Source organism: Fukomys damarensis, unplaced genomic scaffold (assembly GCF_012274545.1).
Source record: "Fukomys damarensis isolate Sample0158 unplaced genomic scaffold, DMR_v1.0_HiC HiC_scaffold_16, whole genome shotgun sequence".
Taxonomy (NCBI): Eukaryota; Metazoa; Chordata; class Mammalia; order Rodentia; family Bathyergidae; genus Fukomys; species Fukomys damarensis.
Genome location: NW_022900928.1, coordinates 46854530 through 46876341, shown reverse-complemented (window position 1 = coordinate 46876341; position 21812 = coordinate 46854530). Strand labels below are relative to the sequence as shown.

At 33.5% G+C, this 21812-nt stretch overlaps 2 protein-coding genes across 5 annotated transcripts in view; one reads left to right on the top strand and one right to left on the bottom strand.

Moving 5' to 3' along the window:
• Window positions 1–1750: 1750 nt before the first annotated feature.
• Jrkl (JRK like) lies at window positions 1751–4014 on the bottom strand. The gene is made up of 2 exons (XM_010633634.2): window positions 3930–4014; window positions 1751–3620 (listed from the first exon to the last, which is right to left on the bottom strand). Exon 2 carries the CDS (start codon window positions 3360–3362, stop codon window positions 1788–1790), a length of 1575 nt encoding a protein of 524 aa, XP_010631936.1. The 5' UTR covers window positions 3363–3620; window positions 3930–4014; the 3' UTR covers window positions 1751–1787.
• A 23-nt stretch (window positions 4015–4037) lies between these two features.
• Ccdc82 (coiled-coil domain containing 82) overlaps window positions 4038–21812 on the top strand; it is a 33473-nt gene continuing 15698 nt past the window's right edge. For 2 of the 4 annotated variants that reach the window (XM_033764296.1, XM_010633633.3), the window contains exons 1-5: window positions 4038–4122; window positions 8212–8927; window positions 9379–9577; window positions 18099–18191; window positions 19876–20000. In XM_033764296.1, the coding sequence (XP_033620187.1) occupies window positions 8220–8927; window positions 9379–9577; window positions 18099–18191; window positions 19876–20000 (1125 nt within the window). In that variant the 5' untranslated portion in view covers window positions 4038–4122; window positions 8212–8219. Of the gene's footprint in view, window positions 4123–7704; window positions 7726–8211; window positions 8928–9378; window positions 9578–18098; window positions 18192–19875; window positions 20001–21812 lie in introns of all 4 variants that reach the window. The other 2 variants (XM_033764295.1, XM_033764297.1) reach the window with 2 other exon arrangements.

Genomic DNA, 21812 nt, shown 5'->3' with positions numbered 1-21812 from the left:
AACAGTGAACAAATCTAGACAAAAATTTCAAGGAGCTTTTTAGTTTTTACTTTCATTTAAAAAAATTATTTCATATACAATTTACTATCTGACTCAGTATGTATGCCAACTTCTTATGCTTTTCCCCATGTTAAGCACTGAGGTAATTCACAGAATGGACACAAATTTTTAAATAGTTTCATGACAAAACTTTTTTTGAAAAATCAATATATACACAATGAAGATAACAGGAATTATGGAAAGCTAAAAATCTTTCGAAGTTTAAAAATTTGGAGAAAGGCACTATGTTAAGTACTTCAACAAAAATGTCAAACACTGAGAATCATTATAACTTACTATAATTTTTAAAATTTTGGACCAAAACATAATATGGAAACGTTTTGCTTTTCTATTACAAATTATATTAATTTTAATATATGCACAGTATTTTCAAAATGCTGAACAGCTTATTAAAATTTATCAAAATTCTGACATATTACATTTCATAAGAAATAATCCCATTTTAAAATTATCAAAACAATAAACAATGAAATCCCTGGCTGGAACATAGCTACTTCTGCTTTCTTCACAAAAACAGATACAAACATGACTTGTTTTAAATAGTAAAAACTTTATTCTTTTTATTTTCTTTTCATATCAAATAAAAGTCAGGTATGACAACATTTTTCAAGTTATAGATATTTCTAAATATTCAGTAAATAAAACAAATCTTACTTTTAGATTCACCAAATATAAGGTGGGAGCTCATATCATACATGAAGCATTAAGAAATCTATACTATAATTAGATAAATAAATAATAAACATATACTATTACCCAATTCATAGTAAAAAAACAAATTAAAACATTCTTCGTATAAATAACCTAGTTCCCAAAATTTTTAACTCCATTTCCTACAGCTGATGAGAATACCACTTTTTATATCAGCTAATAGTTTCTTTTACCAGTTACTTCCTATATTTATTTCATTTCCAGAAAAATCTCACCACCCACAGAAATGTAAACAGAAGTATAATTTGTTATTTTTATGATAATAAATCATTATTTCCCCACCATTAAACTTCATTTTTTTAATTATAGATCATCCTGAAATCTAGCAATATATATCTTTCTCATCCTATTAACCTATACATATACACAAAACAACTATTTATGATAGCACAAGAAAAGATTATTCTGGCAGCCCTTAAAATTCAAGCAAAAGCGGCCAGGAATTTAGCTCAGTGGTTCAGTGGCCTGCCTTGCAAGCGAAAGGACCCGAGTTCAATCCCCAACACCCACCCCTCCCAAAAAAAAAAAAAAAAAAAAAAAAAATCAAGGAAAAGATTTTAGGAAAGTGCTTAAATTTTGTTCACTGTTATTTCTAACTTTTGCTAGAGAATTTGGGGAATGCCACTGTTTTTGAAGAAATGACTATAGATATACACAACTGAATACATTGGTATCTATATAGAATCAAGTTATCTGCAAAAGAAAGGGTCAAGATAGATAATGAAAACACATAATTCCCAAGCTATGACATTTTTTTCTACCTGAAACTCACAGGACTGTGCCTGAAAATTCAGAAAACAAATACAATTAAAACATATTGCAAGCCGAGCATGGCGGCACACACCTGTAATCCCAGCACTCAGGAGGCTGAGGCAGGAGAATCACTGTGAGTTCAAGACCAGCCTGGGCTACCTAGTGAGTTCCAGGTCAGTCTCAACTACATAGTGAGATCTTGTCTCAAAAAAACCAAAACAAATTTAATAAACTTAATTACCAAAACAATGATTAAAATTCCATTACCGACTTGGGTTTGTCAGCTTTTGTTTATTTCTGATGGTGGCTCTAAGTTTACGTATCACCAGTCTATCAGGTAGAATCATATCACCTTGTTGTTCTAAATAATCCAACAAATTTTCAGTCCATTGGAGAGCAGCTGTGTGATCTATATGTTTCTCTGGAATTAATTCTATTTCTTCCTCTTCATTTTCACTAGATTCATCTGTCTGGCCTTGTGCTCTTCTGATGATTTCACTATCAGTTAACACTTCATAACCTGGTTCAGTACTGTCTACTTCAAGCCATTTTTCAATGTTTTCAGTAGTCACATTTTCCAGTCCTTTGGTATGTTGTAAAATGGTGGCCACAGTAGCCACAGAAATATCTTCATAATCAAAGTCCATGCTTTCTTTCTCCTCTATGGTAGGAAGAATTTGCTTCCAAGCCCTGCTAATAATAATCGGTTTTACTAAGTTCCATGCCATTGCTATTTCATAAAGTGCATCCAGCAGAGTTAGCTTCTTCCAGAATGATTTTAAGTCATTACCTTCTTCCAGGTTTTTCTGGAGAAGACCTGCACGATAGTTTCTCTTCATTGTTGCTATGACGCCCTGATCCAAGGGCTGAATCAATGAAGCCACATTAGGTGGTAAATATTTAGCAAATATTTGACCATCATCTGAACGCAGGACATTTTCATTTGGATGTGTTGGTGAATTGTCCAACAAAAGCACAGCTTTTTCTTGCAAACCTTTGGATCTTAAGTACTCCCGAACCTGTGGAACAAAGATCTTATCAAACCATTGTCTAAAAACAGAAAGATCCATCCATGCACCTTTTTGGCTGAAATAGGATACTGGCAGGTTTAAAGTGTCAGTTGACTTGAAGGATCGGGGTTTCTTTGCTTTGCCCACAACACAAAGTTTAAGCTTGTGTGAGCCTGTTGCATTGGCACAACACATGATAGTAACTCTTTCTTGAATTGGCTTGTGCCCAGGAACAATACATTTACCTTTGATTACTGAAGTCCTGGAAGGCAGACACTTCCAAAACAGTCCAGTTTCATCTGCATTGTAGATTTGTTCAGGCTCTAAATTCTCTTGTTCAATAAAATCTCGAAAGTTGTTACAAAAATCTTCCACAGCAGTCTCATCTCCATTTAATCTTTCATTTCTAATGTTAATTTCTCTAATGCTGTGCCGCTGCTTAAAACGCGTTAGCCAACCAGCTGAGGGGTTAAAATCACCATCCATTCCCAAAGCATAAAAAAAGAACTCTGCTCTTTTTGCACAAATCGGTCCAGATATGGGATTCCCTTTTGCTCTCTGCTGGTTGAACCACTCCAGCATTGCTTTATCCAGTTCCTCATACATGGATGGCTTCATAGATTTCCTCTTGGCCAGAAGACTTGTAGAATCAGAACTGCTTGCATAAGTTATAATCTTTTCTTTATTTTTCCTGATATCCCGAACTGTTGTTTCACCAATTCCATAAATCACTGCCAGCTGTTTGGAAGAACCTCCATCTTCGAGTTTCTTTATTATATCGAGCTTATCTTTAATAGTCAACACCACACGCTTCCGTTTCCCTGACATAGTGAGGTTCTGGGACTTCCCTCACACTTATGCTGTGGTAATCCACAGGCTCCTTCTTTCTCTTTCTTTGACTCACTTTAACAAAGTCTTAACACACTCAATCTTCTGACCTTCACAGCATCCTGATGGCCCTGACCCCCTCCCCAGCTGGGCTTGGCTGGCAAAGAGACTTCGGAGGAAGGTGAAAGAGGAAGTTTGAGGCTGTAGGCCTTTAACTCAGATGTGCAGTAGAGGAGGCCCCAATTCACCACGGATAATCTAGATTACAGACATGTGTTTTATTACCCCAGTGCCAGCCAAGATTAGAACCGCTTTGTGGCCCCAAACCTCGTTCTCGCACAGGACGCCCTTGAAGGTCCTTCACCAACCACCGCCACACCCCAAAGTTACAGCGAAGAGCGGAAGAACCAGGGAGTCGGGCACTGGTCCCCTCCCCTGAGGAAAGGTAACGTTTGATTCCTTCCCCAGGTGCCAGGCCCTCCCGCTACTCAGCGCCACTACACCAAGCTGCGCTTAGCCGGGTCAGTCCCCCCAGCCCCTCTCAACCCACGGGGGCCCCGCTCCCACCTCAGTTGCAACCAGGACCCTGCACAGTTCTATGACTGCCGCACGCCAGCCGCTCCTCCCCTCAGCGCAGGCTCCCGGAAGACGCCCCTCCGCCCCCGTCCCTTCCAGAGGCGGGACTTCCTCTGGTCCCCGGAAGAAGGTGGGCGCCTCTCTTCTAGCTGGTGCCAGGGCGGAGGCGGAGGCGCTTTGAAAGGTGAGAGCTAGAGGGCGGCGCGCGGCCGGTTCCCGGGTGGGACTGGCTCTCGCTTGGGCTGCTAATGCTTTATTAGGGGGGCGGGGAAAACTGCTCCTTCTGGCAAGACCAGAGTAAAATCCCACGGGCGATCTCAGAGTGGACAGCAAGGCGTCTCTCAGCCAGTTGCGCCACCACCCTCAGCTGAGCTGCAGTGGAGCCGTGCCCGTTATTAGTGCCGAGGGAGGGGATCGTGACTGAGGCGAGGAGCTGGATCCGTGATTTGGTTTCTGACTTTGCCAGACCCTCCTTTATTTTCTGGGTGCAGCGTCCCTATGAGAGCTGGGGGCTTCCGTCTTAAGAGAAGCTCTGAGGTCTGGTTTCCGGACTCGGAGGCTCAGTGACGCGGGCGTGGGCACGCTGCGCGGGGAGCGAGGTCTGCAATGAAAACGACACTGGTGTTAACTCCCGAGAGGATCTTTCCTCCATCTACCGCTTAACCTTGCTGCATTTAACGAGCCACTGTCAGTGTTACAGATTTTAGTGGATGTTATACTGTAGTTATGGTGGATGCCACGTTGGCAGGATCCGCGCTACGCAATTGTGTAGAATTGGCCCATGATTCTAATGGGATAAATTGAATTTCCTTTATAAGTCTTCCTTATTTTCCCATTTTCTGTTTATTTTGTGTTGTGCTATACTTTTCCAGCCAACAGGAGGGCAGTGGTAAAGTTTTTCACAGCAGTGTGGTAAAAACTTGATTAGAATTTTATATTGAATCCCTCAAATCGTGTCTTGTTTTTTGGTGTCCCTAGTATGTTTTTCAGATTCTTAGCTCCTTGGGAGCAGACACCGTTGTTTATTTCATCGCAGTGCTGACATTCTGGTAGACTTTTGACAGCTATTTCTTTGGTATATTAGTGTTTACTTTCCTAATCTCCATATGAAAAAATAAATCAAGGAAGAGTGATTTGCAAGCTACTGAATCCCATCCGGTACAATTTCATATAACTATCTGGGTTAATTTCATATAACTTTCCACTGACCTTCAAATCTTAAACGATTAAGCTACCACGTATATTGTTTATACAGACAGATGATTTCTATACTGAATCTTTGCTTAAGTATAAATTAATGATCAAAATGACATCACTAAGGTACCTTCTTTTAGGTGTAGAATTATTGCAAGAGGAAAAACCCAAACAATACAGATTATCAGCATTAATATTCTGTGGCAGACAACATAGCTATGTGTTTCATCTTATGTGATGTTTACCATGAAGCCCAGAGATGTGATAGTTTTGATTTTCTTCATTCACTTATTTAATGCTTTTTGTTTGGGGTCTCTTTTTCTTTTGCCTGAAGATAAGATATTACAGAAGTTTGATTAGAATTCTCATTTCAAGAGACAGCATATACAGAAATTGCATCCATTTGCATGGATTTTTTTTTTTTTTTTTTTTTTTGGCGTGGATTCTAAAGACTGAGATGTCTTACTAATCAACCTGGCTTTACCTTTTCATTTCTCTCTCTAGGTTCACTCACATTATTGTTATCCTTCTTCCCTCCCCAGCTAATACAGCAAAGATCTACACAATTTAAAAGAAGAACCAACCATGTTCAAATTTCCCTTTCACTAACAGAAAATTTTACCTTACTAATGCAAATTGCAATTTTGAAATAAGACAATTTGGCAAATGAAATTGATATATTTAAATACAGTGTGTCTCCTCAAACATTCAAATTCTGTAGTTTGTCAAAGTAAATATTTTTCTCATCAAACACTGCCTTTCTTGAAAATTTTACTTTTGGGCACTTTAGGAACTACCTTAAATATTGTGATCAATGCCATCAGTAGGGTAGAGGGAAGTGTGCAAATTTTTGTCTCTTTGATATATTTTCTTCTTGGCTAGTTGATAATTTTTAGAAGTTTGTGGCCTAACTCATCTGCACTAAAATTTAGTTTAAAAAGAGTGTTTCTAAGTTCTATTTGCTAACAAGCTGTGTGTGATCTTTGGTAAGTGATTTAAACATTATGTGCTTGTCTTTAATATTTATAAATGAAGAGAGGTAATATCTTCCTCTTTGGATGATTTTCAGAATTTAAAACAAATATGAAAGTACACTGAAAATTAAAAATACAGGGGATTTTGGGATATAGGTACCTGTGTTTTGAACATTATAGTCTTGTGAAATAATCATCTAGTGTAAGTAAATCTGCTTTGAGGTACTAATAAAGTCATCTTTAACTTTAGTATATTTTACTGACCATATTTGGTTTACTGTATATATTGAAAACTATAATCATTCTTGTTATCATAAGTGCTTTTTTTATTCTGCCAATTCAAACATGTTTACTAGAAAGCAATATGGTAAACACAAAACTATACAGTACTTTCAAGAGTATTTTTAAAGGGGTACTTTCGACTACACAAAATTTTCATCAGTACTAATTTTAATATAAAACTTCTACAAGATGCAAAACAATTTCAAATATATCAGACTGTTTAGTCTATTGACTAGAATGTTTGGATCGCTGTTACAGTACTGATTATTTCTTGTAGGAGTTATTGTCATAAAGCTATACTTCAGTGTACATTATAGAGATAATCTGTGATACATAATCATACAAACTCTTTTGTTCTGATTTTAAATAAGGTATTAAAATTGTAAGCAGGCACATTGCATTATAAATATACCACAATTTATACGATCAAATGAGTGGTATCCTCCCCTGTCTCCCAGTTAATCATCTTGGGCAGCTATAAACTTAGCACAGTGGTCCTATCATTGCTTAAGAAGTTTAAGCTTTTCAATTTGAGAATTAACTTCAAAGTATGTCAAGTATCTTAAAAATATTTTTAATGATAATATTCATCTTACAAAAATTTTATTTCCGGAAACTGCTACCTGTTCCTTATACCCAAGACAAGTGAAAGAAGTAGATGTTGAAACTACTTTTTGGAATTTAAAAAAAAATGTAAATATTTGTTTAAATTTTTGTTTTTGTTTTGTACTATTGTTTATAGAAAACCTCCAACACTATTCTGTGCTGTACTAAGAATATTAGAATAATAACCTTGATAAAATGACTTTTTTCAAAGGGATATCACTCAGTTGAATATATAAGCTCTTATATATGTATTCTGAGATTACTATCATTACATTGTGGTAATCCTTAGTAACAAGAGAAGTGCATGTGTGTTAGTGATTTTCTAGTTATCTTCCCTGTCATTAATTATTCCTTGTTCATAACTTAACAGTTTTAATGGCATTTAATCTTTTCTAAATCAGAATTTGACAGCTTTTCTTCTTCTTCCCGGTATCATACTCTGCTTTACCATGAAGTTTTTTCTTTTTCACCTGACTACATTATTGGATTGTAGTAGATTTTTTATTGTCTTACATTACATCTTTAACCTTGAGTAGTTTAAAGCCATTGCCATTCTATTAAGGTGTAGAGAGGTTACAGTTTTAGTGGTAGTTTCTTTTTCAACACTGCACTGTTTTCTTTCTTGGTTGGCACTGCTTTATTACTTTCTTCTTATAAATAAACTAATACTTTATAATTCATGTAATTTCTCTGTTCAACATCTTTTTTAGCCTACAGGATGAATCGTTCTGGTAATTTCACTCTACTTTCCATATATCTTTTTTCCAGCCTGAAACTTCTTCCTGCTACCTTTTCAGTAAAACTTACTTACTAATATAATATTCTTTATCAGTTTCAAAGTTTTGTCCTTTCTGTTTTTAACTGAAATGCCTTTTTCTATTTCTAATTTGGCATAAGACGAATACCTTGAATTTTTCTTAATTATATGTTTATATGTTTTAGTTTTACTTATAATTTTCTGAAGGACACAGACCATTTTTCTGTGTATCCCTTTCAAAACAAAGTATTCATAGCATAATTCAGAGCACATGTGCCTATAACTATCTTATAGATTTTCAATAAATTATATTTTGAGTAACTTTTACCATCTCCTATATTTCCTGTGATTTTACTTCTGTGGACCATTTAATAAAGCAAAGTAAATATAATGCATACCATATATGCAGTCATTGCTGTGATCTGGTTATCATTGTATTCCTAATAACTTTATTTTGTAGAAGCTTAAATGAAAATGGTACATGTTAGAAGACATGAAACGAGGTCAAATTCTAAAACTCAAGTGCCTAAGCAAAAATCTCAAGTTGATTGGAGGCGGACCAAAAGAAATAGTATCACACAATTATTTGATAGTGATGAAGAGCTCAATAGTGATGAGGAGCTTGATAGTGATGAAAGTACTGACAGTGATAAAGAGCTTGATTGTCACAAGGGGCTTGATGGTAATAAAATACCAGAAAGTGAAAGAGAGCTGAAATTAATCAAAGTTGAAAATGGAGGAAGCAACAATGAGCAACTTATTAACACTGACAACAGTTCTGCATATGAAGAAGAAATTAACAAAACCAATCATAGGACTATTGACTTACTAGATCATGGAAAGCATCTGAGTCCAGACGATGATGATACCAACAAACACACTAGACAAATCATAGAGGAAGATTTAGAAGAAGAACAAATCAAACGAGGGAAAAGAAAAAGGACATCTTCTATAATGTATGACAGTGATGACAGTGATGACAGTGATGTCTTAGTTAGAAAAGTAGGTGTTAAACGTCCACGTCGAGTGGTTGAAGATGAGTGTTCTTCAGCGGAAATGGAGCAGAATAATCCTGAAAATTCATTAGCTTCTCGAAAGAGAGAACAATTCCAGAAGCTGAAGGAACTCTCAAAACAAAGATCTCACCAGAGGTGCAATAGTGGTAGAGATTTTGAGGTATGTTGCATTTTGTTGGTTTTGTTATTGTTTTGAAATTATTTAAACTAATTTTTATAAAAAAGTACTGAATCTGTTCTATTTCTTAGTAAGTGTAGAAGTTTTTATTCATATATTTAACATGTTTGATTACACTGTTGTGTGTAATATATTGTTTTACATAAACCTTAGCCATTACTCTTTTAAAACTGAAAGACTATTCATTGTTTTATATGGTCTTTCTTGTATATTTCTTACTTATATATTTTTTAAACATATTACATTACTTAAGGTATATACTCTTCCTAATTTCAAAAGTTCAGTATTTAACTTTTCTAAATTCCTTAATAACCTTAACATAGGAATATAATTTTGTGAATCTTTTTTTTTTTGTCTTTTAGATTCAATTTCATATCTATAATGGCTATTTTAAAGGCAAAATTTGCTAATACATTTATTTTCATTTAATTAGGACTCTGAAAAAGAATCTTGCCCAGGTAGTGATGAAAGTGAGGAGGAAGAAGATGATTTTAAATATGATGAAGATGGAGATGATTATATTATTGATGACTTTGTAGTACAAGACGAGGAGGGTGATGAAGAGATTAAAAATCAACAAGAAGAAAGTTTGACTTCCTCACAACTGAAATTAATAAAACAAAATTCTCTTTGTAAGTTAAATATCAAGACAATGTTTTATGACATTCTAATCATTATAGTATATCAAGCATCAAATTAGCCTTTTAGTCTCATGTTCTGAGTCATTTTGATTGGGAACAGTAGTTTCATTATTATTGTATAATTATAGATATTTTCATTTGATATAACCCACCACAACTGGATGAGTGACATTTTCCTAAAACTTGTAATGTGTAATGCAAAACCATATAAATGAACTTTTACTACTCATATTACAGTTTGAATGGATATTTTACTCAAGTATGGTTTTGTGACCTAAAACATTAGTCATTTGGAAAATACTCATTCAGTGGGTTCTGCAGATTATCCAAATATTGATGTATTTCATTATACAATTTTTAAAAATTCACATTTGCTAATATCACTACCATTGTCACTGGAATATTTCTATAATATCAGGAACTTGGCAAGTTCACAGTTGTACAAACAGGCTTTTCAATTCCAATTTCCACTTAATTATCCACTTTTTATCATCATAAACAAACACTGTGAGCTCTTGAAATAACTCACTTTGTTTTTGTTTTTGTTTTGAGAACATGGCTGAAAGAGTTCCAATCTGAATAACCATAATTCGCTATTTGTTCTTTGAAGTAAAAAGTGGGTTTCATGAGAAATGAAACTTTGCCACAACACAACAGCACAAGTGGTTAGCCTCGAAACAACCTTTGTAATTTAGTATGCGGTATAAACATTTTGTGTGTATTTCTCCTTTAATGCTGTGGGGTACTAATAATACATACTTAAGATTTAAGATGTAATAAAATTAATTTCATTACTTCATCAAGTGCATCTGTAAGTAGAAGTGTTATTTTTACAGTGAATGCCTAGCAGTGATGACTACCATAATGACTAATAGTTTGGTGCTTCTGCCATATTAAGGAGCCAGCTTCTTTATCCAGTGTGCTTTTGCAGTTATCAGTGAAAATGTCTGATTCAGTAAATAGATAATGTTTTAATGTTACTCCTTTGACATCACAGATTTTTTTAAATGGATTTGAAGATTCCCAAGGATCTGTAGACTACACTTTGACAGTTACTGCTTTTATCAGGCCATTTGAAGCTTCATACAAGCAATGAAACAATATTAGAGTTAGGAAATTAGAATCTTGTATATCTTCACATAACTAATTAAAATAGACCTGAATATTTAGGATGTATTTATATATGTATTATTTGTTTAATCCCTATAATTATACATATTTTTAAAGGTGATTTTTATATTTTATAGCTGGTGGAAACAGGCTGGGAGAGAGATATTCTTTACATTTTTCTTCAAGAATATATCCTTTCCAAATACTATTCCAGAAAAGGTCATATTTGTTAAAATTAAGTATAACTGAGTTTGGTTTAAATCTCACAGTTTACAATAAAATAGATTTGCTGAGTCAATTTTCAAGAAACTTACCAGTATTAAAGATGCAGTTAGTTACTAGGCATCACTATACTGTGAAATAAATGACTGTCTTCTTTATATTAATAGGCATTAAATCACTTGCCACCTGGATATTTGAATCATAATGATAGTCAGGAGACATCCCATCATTCTGGATTATGTATCTAGACTGTGATAAAACATTTGCTGAGAGATACCTGCTCATATTCACTTCTGCTGAACATTTAGCAAGTGGAAACTGCTTCAGCTTTCTTTACCCTGTACCTCTATAATTATTTTTATGGCACTTTTAGATTTATAGAAATAATAAATGGAAAGTACAGAGAGTTTCTTATGCTTTCACAGGCAGTTTCCCTCATTACAAACCTTTTTCCTGTAATTTGGTAGCTTTTGTACCTCAAGATGGGCTAGTATTGATACATTATTAATAATGTGTATCATAACTCACCTTAGGACTCTCGTTATTCCTAAGACATGTATCCTCCATTACAGTATCTTACACCATAATAGTTTTACTTCCTAAAAATCTTCCTTTGTTATCCTTGCCTCCCTCCCTCCCTCTGAACCTCTGGAAAACCAGAGATTTTTTTTTTTTTTGGTCTCTAGTTTTGACTTTGTCAGAATATCATAAAGTTGAAATCACATAGAATTGAACTTTTCCTATTGGCCTCTTTCATTTAACATTATGCATTTCACGATAGCTCATTTCTTTTTATTGAATAATATTTCATTACGTTTATTTTGCAGTTTAATTATCCATTCACCTGTTTAAAGATATCTTGGTTGCGTCCATGTTTTCAAACTTATGAATAAAGCTGCTATAAACATTTTTATATAGGTTTTTCTGTGGACCTAAGTTTTTACCTCATTTGAATAAATATGAAGACAGCTGTAAGCTTACTTTTATTTTGTGATTGGGTTTTTGTTTTTTTTGTTTTTTGTTTGTTTGTTTGTTTGTTTTTTGAGACAGGGTCTCACTATGTAGTTGAGACTGACCTGGAACTCACCATGTAGTCCAGGCTGGTCTCGAACTCATAGTGATCCTCCTGCCTCAGCCTCCCGAATGCTGGGATTACAGGCGTGAGCCACCAAAGTAAGTTGTAAGCTTACTTTTAATACTAAATATCTCTACCTTTGGAGAAGATGTATCTTGTTTTTTTATGTAATGTTTTAATGTGTATGTTCATAATTATATATGTTTCTACTATCCACTCAGTTTTCTTTATTTTCAGCTTACAAGTCTTTAGCCTTATAAGCTATTTTTCTTCCACTTATATGCAGGTTCATGCCTTTCCTCCCTTGAGTCATAATTCTAAATCTTATCTTTTTGAACCTGTAAAAATACAAAGTACAGTACTGAGAATTTGGTATCCATCAATTCAGTGAAATTTCTCTTGCTAAAGTTATTTTTAACCTATTTACCAATATAATGTTTAGTCCTTATATTAACCTAATATTGCTATATCCTTTGCTATCATTGACCAGTCTCTTCTTTTTTAGTCTTTTTGGTACTGTTCTTTCCTGTTTTTCCTTTATAATATTGTTTTCCTCTTTTTTTTTCCATTTTCCATATAAACGTTAATGTTCCCAAAAAGTCCACATTCTTCAGCTACATTCATTTTGCTTGTACTTGGGACAGTTATATTTCCTATGAATTTTAGCTCAATATACAGGCAAAACTTCCAAAACTTTTATCTCCAGGCAATATTTTTTCTAAGCATAAGGTCCAATTTTCTTCATTATATTATTTATCATCTTAATTGAACTATCTTTCAGGCATTTCAGATTCTATTTGTACAAAACTGAATGATTAAAAGGTGTTCTAAAAGAGTTTGAGGTGGAGCACCAGCTGCTGTTGTAGTTCATTATTTCATTCATTGGTTGGAACTGTTTCCTAAAAATAATTTTTGGTTCAGAAAAATCTATAGCCCAATAAAATAAGCCAAGTGGGTGCCCCCACTTTCAGATCACTGTAAAGCTCAATGGTTAACCACCTTCCCTTTTCTTTGTATTCCTAGTAACCTTTAGACTGTGACATATTATAGAAACTCATTGGCAGTCAGATAGATAATTAAGATAAGCATATTGTCTGAAGACTCCTCAGTTTTATATTTTAAGACTGAGATAAATGTTAGACATAACCAGATTTTTTTAAAAAATCAGAAAAAAGCATATATTTTAGAATAATTTATGGCTTAGCCAATTTTTAAATACTAATAATTGTATTAACTTTATTATCATGTGTGAAGAGAATGGAAGTTAAGCAAGGTTTTTTTTTATATGCTAGGGGATTCTCTTCTAAGAGTTGCTATAAGGTAATTATTGTATAATCAAAATATATTTTCTCATTAAAGTAATATCCTGTATGATGAATAATGAAAAACATTCCATGATCTGGATTAAGTTATAATTAGTCTAGTGTTCCCAGAGTCACATGCTGAAAATAGTATATACAGGTAGATAGGAAGTATATATAGGTAGATAGTATCCTAATTTGTGGATACAAAAGATTGTATGTTTTAGTACCTTTCCGTATTTAACTGACAGAAACAATAAGCAAAGATAAGAAGAATACATTTTAGTCTATAGTGCCTTGCTAAAATACTGGAAGTTAGATTAAAAGAATATCAATGTGATCTCCATCTAGCAAGTAAAGAGAATTAATCAGCACAATGAAGAGTTAACCATAAGAAGAATAGCATAATCATTTATATTAAGTCTTGAATCTTGCAGCTTAACCATTTGTTCCATGATAAGTAAAAAGCACCAGTGAACTCATATTGCCGCATAAGGTAAAGGTAAATTCAAATGAGGAAATTTCCGTGAAAAATGTTTTAGAACCAACATCATAGTTATATAAAGCATCATAGAAGTACAGTATTCTTTTTTTAAATTAATACAAATATATCCTGCTTTATTTGTTCTGAGTCTTTTGAACAGTGCAATGAGATATGAAAGTGAAACAGAAATACAAGTACAGATTATTCCCAAATTATGCTTCTACCTAAGATATTTTGACTTTACAATGATGTAAGAGTGAAATGCATTTGGTAAAAATCTGCATTTGAACCCCCCAGGCTAGTGATAGACAATATAATGTTCTCTTTGGATGCTGGGCAGTAGTCAACTGCACAAAAATGAGGGTAAAGAACTGATACTCTAGTATACTGTGTTACTAAGCTATGATGTCCAGTAAATTAGCTATATTGTTTTGTTTTTTTTCTTTTTCTAGTGCTGGAGATTGAACTCAAGACCTTACCTATAACACTACCCCAGGTTAGGTGTATTAAATGAGTTTTCAGTTTAAGATATTTTCAACTTAGAATGACATCACCCCATCGTAAATGGAGGGGCTATCTGTATTGAGAAACATTATTTTAATATATGATATTTATATGCATATATAAATATACCCACACAAACTATAAGTTTCTCACTTATTTAGCCAAAGATACAAAAGAAAAAAGATGAGAATATTTTGAGAGCAGGAGTTCTTTCCCCATTCTTTTCTCTTTATACAGAGGGTAGGGAGGATCTATTGGAGTAGAGAAGTTAGTAAGATTTTTGCTCTTCCTCTGCCTTCTTGTACTGGGCTTACATCTGCATTCCAAAAGAAAGTACATCAATAATTTATGTGCTTCTGGCTAAGTGAGTATTAATAAACTTTCTTATGCTTCCTTAAACTAAACTAAGACCAAAATTGGGAGAGAAACAGACAATACACAGGAATCCCTTAACAGTATGTCTCTTCAGTTCTACAGTGTACCAGAAAACTCATTTCCCACAAAATGCCAGAGAATTTTACTTTTGAAATTAATGAAAGATCTCAGAAATGGCCAGTCACAATAATTATCTTGAATACTAGCAATAAATAGTTTGATAATCAGGAAAAATTGCATGTACACTGGCAACCAAAATAAAGTTTCTAATCCTAATCTTAATAAATGTAGCTTTGTATGTGCAAAAATAAACTTTACTGTGAAAAAGTAAATATGAATAAATGGAAGAAACAAGTTATTCTGAAATTAATTTTCCCTTAGTATACATAGTGATACATAAATACATTCATTGTGGGGAATTGACACATATACATCTTATCTTGATCCTTTTTGCTTCCCCTCACCTTTCCTTCCCCTCTCCCCTCATCCCAAGTTCTCCTCCCCATCTCCAGTCTATCTCCATTTCCTATCTGTATTTTATTTTGTTCTTTATTTAAACTTTGCATTTTTCGTAGAAGAGAAACCATGCAGTATTTAACTTCTTTGATTTATTTCACTGAGAATTTTGGTCTCCCAAGAGCATCTATTTTCCTAAAATTACTCAAAGTTATCCTTCATTATGTCTGAGTGGTTCTCCATTGTATATGTATACCACAGTTTATCTATTCATCTGTTAATATAGAATCTATATGTTAATATATAACATATAGACTGCTTCCAAGATTTGCCTATTGTGAGTTGTTCTGCTATAAGCATGGATATGCATGTATCACTATAATATGATGTTTTAAATCCTTTGGGAAGATACCCACAAGAAGTATAGCTGGGCCAAATGTTACTGCAATTTTTAATTTTTTGAGGAATTTCCATACTGATTCCCCTAATGGTTGTACTAGTCTATATTCCCAATGTAGAAGGATTCTAACAACAGAAAGGGTCCTATTTTCCCCACTGATGATTTTTTATTTAATCTTACAAAACAATTCCAGAATTTACCTAAGAGAACAAATATATGAAAATAAATTCTGAAATAGTAAATTGAAAGGATTTTCCTTACTAGATATAAAAAGTTATAATAAAGTCACAATAAATAAGTGCAATACTGGCATGAAAGTGACAGTCAAATCAGTATGAAATACAATGTAATAAAGGCATGGAAATCAACAGAGAACAATTAGACTGAAATGAGGCATAGGAAATTTGATTAAAGATCTTAGAAAATTAAAATTATGCATAAATGTAAATATTTTCCTTTAACCTTTGAAGTTTTAAAAATAAACGTGGAGGGAGTTAAACTTAGGATATTTCACAGAAGCAAATTCAGTACAGGAACTGGAGCACTGATAAAAGCTCTCAAAATGGCCTGAATTCCAATCCTGATTCCACCTCTATCTAGTTGTGTAGACTTAGGGAAGTTATTTCGTCATTGAAAGTGGTTTTATGATTTTAAGATGAGAAATCTGAATTTTCATTCTCTCCAATTCTCTAAGTCTAACGTGTATGTTTTGAAAGCTAATATGAAATCTTACTATCGTACATAACATCTCTTTAAGGCATAGAAATATGAAATCTGCAAGCAGATGGCATGAGTTCTAGCCATGTCTCCAACTCTTAACTGGAAATTTTTCATCCTTTCATTTCCTCCACTAATAATAAACAGGGTAATCGTAGCTCATAGGCTTATTGTGAGAAATGAAGCAATGCATATAAGTGCTTAGAATGATAGCTGTCATATACTTGCTAATAACATTATTATTTATTTTTCAATTGGAGAATTCAGCATAATCTATCACCATCCACCTATTCCCTCAACCCTAATAAAATGAGTGTTTTCTTCCTTATCTTTTTGAAAGAGACTCTAATGCACATTGACAGGAGAGGCACCCTATGGTTAGGAAAATGCTGTGCATGTGATTCGGATCTCTGCCATCCTTTTCCTCCCAATCATAAAGTGCTGTGGGAGTCTTTGAGTAGAGCAGCACTTTATAAAACTATAGCAGATCAGTGACTAAGCATCAACACATTTAAAACTAATATATGGAGTAAACAATTCTGAGTGGTACTTAAATTTCGGTGCATAGAGGATGAATTTGACTTTTTTTTCAATATAAATGCTAATATTCCCAGGATAGTTTCCTGTTAGCACACTTTAGGAAGTGTTAGAATGTGTTTAGATTAATTTAACCCCAATTTATATAGAAACATCATGAATTTAATGAAAGTTTAGTCAAAGTTGAATCATTTTGAAGTACGAATGCACTTCATTTCCCAGTTTTGCTAATTTTAAAGAAAAGCTTATATTCACTAATGGCCATAATTTTTAAAAATTTTTAATGATGATAGGCCCTCTGAAGTTTGGTGGCCCCAGTGCAAATTAGCTGTTGTTATCTACATGTACTACTATATTTAGATCACTTTAGGACCTCCATTGGTAGGTGAATGCAGACTAAAATTTTCACTGAAGTCTGAAAAACAAGATGCATTGCCTTTTACTAACAAAAACATAAGTACCAAAATTATTGTATGTTCAGTCTTATGTTTAGTTTTACTTTTACTGGAAAGAAGACAAGTATACTCTTGGTTGATAATGATACATCTTACTTTGCTTCAATCCCTTATAAACATCTCTGCATTTCTGGAAATAAACAGGCTGCCCTTAGTAATGTCTTCACAGATGCCCAAACAGGACAGACATTCTGTGATAACTATTTGAATTGAGAAAAGGGTTATATTTGATAAGGGAACATTTCCACAGCAATAGTAAACCCTCACTGAAAAGTAATGGTAATAGTATCACTGCCTGACCTATCAACAACAGTTTTTGTCTGTGAGACTAGGTCAGTGGAAAAGCAGTCTTACGTAGGTGGTGTGGAATAGAGAAGACACAGCCTTTCTAAAGTAATATGACAAATTTCAAATCTGGGTCAGCGTAAGAGAAATGGAGTTTTTATAGCCATTAGGGTCCAGCTAGGGTAGCAGTTTCTTGGACAATATCATGTATAATGACCTTCACAGATTAAGGCATATTAATCTATCTTTGGAGGGTTTTTCCCTCTGGGTGTCACACCAGTTGTTCAGTTGATAAACTGATTTTGATACTTTTTACAACATATTTCTTAATATTCCCTGAAATACTTTCCTTATTTAATAAGTTTAAGAAGTAAAAACTTGAAATAGTAACTAGAAAAATTGGACTAGAAGCCAGAAAATTTAGAAAATAGAGATCTGCTCAGTGATTACACAAGTTACCAAGACATCTATAGGATAATTAAGGAATGTCTACTTATAATATTAATTTCTTAAATTTGGAAATGGAGCCTTTTGTATTCAGTGAATTGTTTTGTCTACCAGATCCTAATACTTATTTTAAATTAATTTCAGATTCTTTTAGTGACCACTATACTCACTTTGAAAGAGTGGTAAAAGCTCTGCTGATCAATGCTTTAGATGACTCTTTTCTGCAAACATTGTATGGTAAGTTAATAGCATGTTTAGAACAATTTTTTCCCCAAGTTTTAAACAACAAACAAAATGAACAACCATCATTTAGCTTTACCAATTGTTTCTTCAAGGAAAAACCATACCAAAAATATAAAAACATCCTAGTGTTTCATAAGGAAAGATTCTAGTATTTCATATAAAAAATATCATAACACTTATTGAGATATATAGAAAGTAAATATGTGATAGGGCCTTGCCATGACACATACTTATAAATCAGCAGAGTACTTCATTACACTTGTGCAGTCCAGTTTCTGTAAGTTCTTTGAATTTCACCAAAATTTACGTACTATTTGTTTTGAGGCTTTTGCTTTTTCTTAGAATATAATTTCCTTTTACTCCAGATTTTCCAGATGATATTTAAACATGTCTGCTATGAAAGCTGTCTATTACCCACTTAAGGAATAGTTTTCACTCTCTCATTCATGCCACCTTCCTGATGAGATGGTAGCACTCATTAATGCATTTTTCATATGGTACCGAAAATACATTTTTGCCTTCTTCCCTTATTAGAGTGTGAGAAGAGCTTCAGTTAATATATAAATGTGTTTCTTACATCCAGGCCAGAATCTAGATTTAATAGGCTATAAATATGGTTTGTTGAATACCTACTTAAGTGCCAAAATAGGATTGTATTCATAATTTATTGAACACATAATTACTGATTGCTTACTGTGGACCATGCCGTGCTTAAGGGCTGGTTATATAACAATAACTAAAACATGAGATTTCTACCTTGATTTCTAAAGTCTAATGGGAGAGACAGACAATAAATGAGTGAATATATATCATGATATAATCTAAACTAGGTCTTGTAAAAAATAAAGTAGGGTAAAGGATAGTATTGGAAACTAAAGTCTGCACTATATGTTAAGACTGATCAAAGAATGTCTTTCAAAAGGTAACTTTTAAGTAGAAACATAAATAAAATGAGGGAAGAAGAAATACATGGACCTACAACAAGTTCTAAGACTCTTAAGAAAGAATTAGTGTATACAAGGACAACTAGAAGGCCTTGTAGCTAGAATGGAATGAATTGAGGGAGAGAAGAAAAAGTTCTTTGTAAGTCATGATAAAAGTGTTTGAATCTGTAGTGATTAATATAAATTAACTAGATTAGATTTGTTAAGAAAACTTCAAAGAAGGCAAGAAATCAGTGCTTAACTTCACAGGCTCTGACAGATACGTATAAATAGAGAATATAATATGCATCGAATCAGGAATGCTAAATTGTATAGCATTCTAAATAAAGAAGAATATGGAAAAGGACTAACTTGAGAAAAGGATTCTGGTTGTTGACGTGAGGAGGAATTAACACTGGATTAGTAAAATGGAGCTAATTGCAGAGGAACTCGGAAGCCTAATTCAGTGGTTAATTTATGTCAGTTTTGTGTAATAGAATAAAAATAACTTGGCAGGGTTTTTCTTCTAGCAAAAATAATGTTAAAATTTGATACTTATAAAGAGAACTGTAGTCTCTTATACTTATTTCCCCCCCTGTGTTGTAATGAAATAATACTAATTTTTTCTAATTTAAAATATTTCCATCATCCATCTTCATAAAACTATTGGGAAGATATCCTTAAGTGTTCAACTTTATCAATGCTTTACAGGGGCAACATAATTATTTTTATTATTGTGTTGATCTTTTGAACAGATGGCACCAGGCAAAAATCATATGCACAAGATATGTTGACATCTCTTCACTATTTGGATAACCGCTTTGTTCAGCCCCGACTGGAGAATTTATCTTCTAGAAGCCGTTGGAGAGAGCAGTATAAGGTATACAGTTTATTTTTTTAATTAATTTTATTGGAACATTTAATGTATACAGTATAATAACATTTATTGTTGAAAATTTGTACCTTTACATAATCAACCTTGGTTCTTATTTTTCCCCATTTCCTACTGCAAAGACTATGTTTCCATTATTTTTCATTTTCTCATACTGATTCCATTCCCTTCTTTACTTTCCCCTACCCCTCCCTTCCTCTTTGTCCCTTTTCTTCCTGTTTCTCATTATCTGTTATACCTTTTAGTGCTTATTTTCACTTTCAGTTTCTCATGCTAGAGAGGCTATTCAGTATTTATATACGGGTGTCCTATTTATATCACTTAAGAGTATCATCTCTGTGTATCCATTTAACTATAAATGTCTCTAATTTGTCAGTTTTTAAGGTTGAGTAGTATTCCATTTTATTTAAAACACACACACACACACACACACACACACACACACACACACACATTTTCTTTATCTGGTCTCCAGTTGATGGACATTTGGGCTGCTTCCAAGTTTTAGCTATTACAAATTGTGTTACAATGAACATGGGTGTACATATATCGCTATGGTATGATTCTTTTAATTCTTTAGGAAAGATTCCCAGCAGGGGAATAACTGGGTCAAATGGGACCTCCAATCTTAGTATCTTTGAGTCTCTGGAGAACAGGGGTAATGAACCTCTTAGCACTTCAGAATCCAGTCAGAATAATCAACTTACTTCTTTTCTTTTCTAAAGACTATTATTGTGTTGATCATTCACACTAAACTGTTTAATAATTAAGAGGTTCTAAATGATAAATAACTTCAGAACATCTCTAGGGCTTAGCCTATCTTTCAAAAAGAGAATATGTCTCTCATGGAGTTATTTCAGAAAAGAGATATACATCAAAAAAGTTTGATAAACAGTGGGTTCGACGTAAACTAGAATCTTTACTAAAGAACTTTTCAGGAACCTTAATATGTGAATTTATACTGTAAATCTTCAAAATGGCAAAATAGAAGGTAGTACTTTCCAAATTTTTGTTTTACTTTTAGATTTTATTTTATAATATTTACTAGATCTTATGCTAATCTCAAGAATTCTGTTTTATGATCTCTAATAAAGGATGTGCTATATAATTTTAAAGGGTTTCTCACCTATTTCTAAAATTCTTAAAAGGAAAATGGTAAGTATTGGAAGTTCATGTTACTAAAATCCCTCTAACACTTAAATTATTAACCATTTTATCTTGTTTAGTCAAAGTATTTGGTTTCATCCAAGGCCTATTCATCCTTGAGTTACCTAATAAGAATTAGGTATAAATAGTTAAATTTATGGGATTACAGAATTAAGACTTTTAAGTTGGAGAGTGGCTTGAGTTTAGGGCAGTATATAGTTCTTTTTACTTTTAATTTTCAACCTTTCTGTACTCCAGTTTCTTTCTTTCTTTACTGAGGATCATACTCTACCCCCGAGATACATCTCTAGTCCTTTTTATTTTTTACTTTGAGACAGGGTCTCTCTGAGTTGCCCACAAGGAACTTAAGCTCAAGTTCTTCTTTCCTGATTCCCTTCATGCTGGGGTTACAGTTCTGTACCACAGCAGCCAGCTACTTCTAATAGAAAAATAATATGTACTTAACTTTTTTTTTATTTTTATTTTTATTTTTATTGAGTTTATTGGTACAATCTAGGTATACATTACAGTTACATTCATTATTGGGATCCTGTACCTTTACATGATAGATCTTGATTCTCATTTTTCCCCTTGTCCTTGCCCTCCCTTCACCCACTCCTCCCCTCCCCATTTACAAACACTTAGTTTCCATTT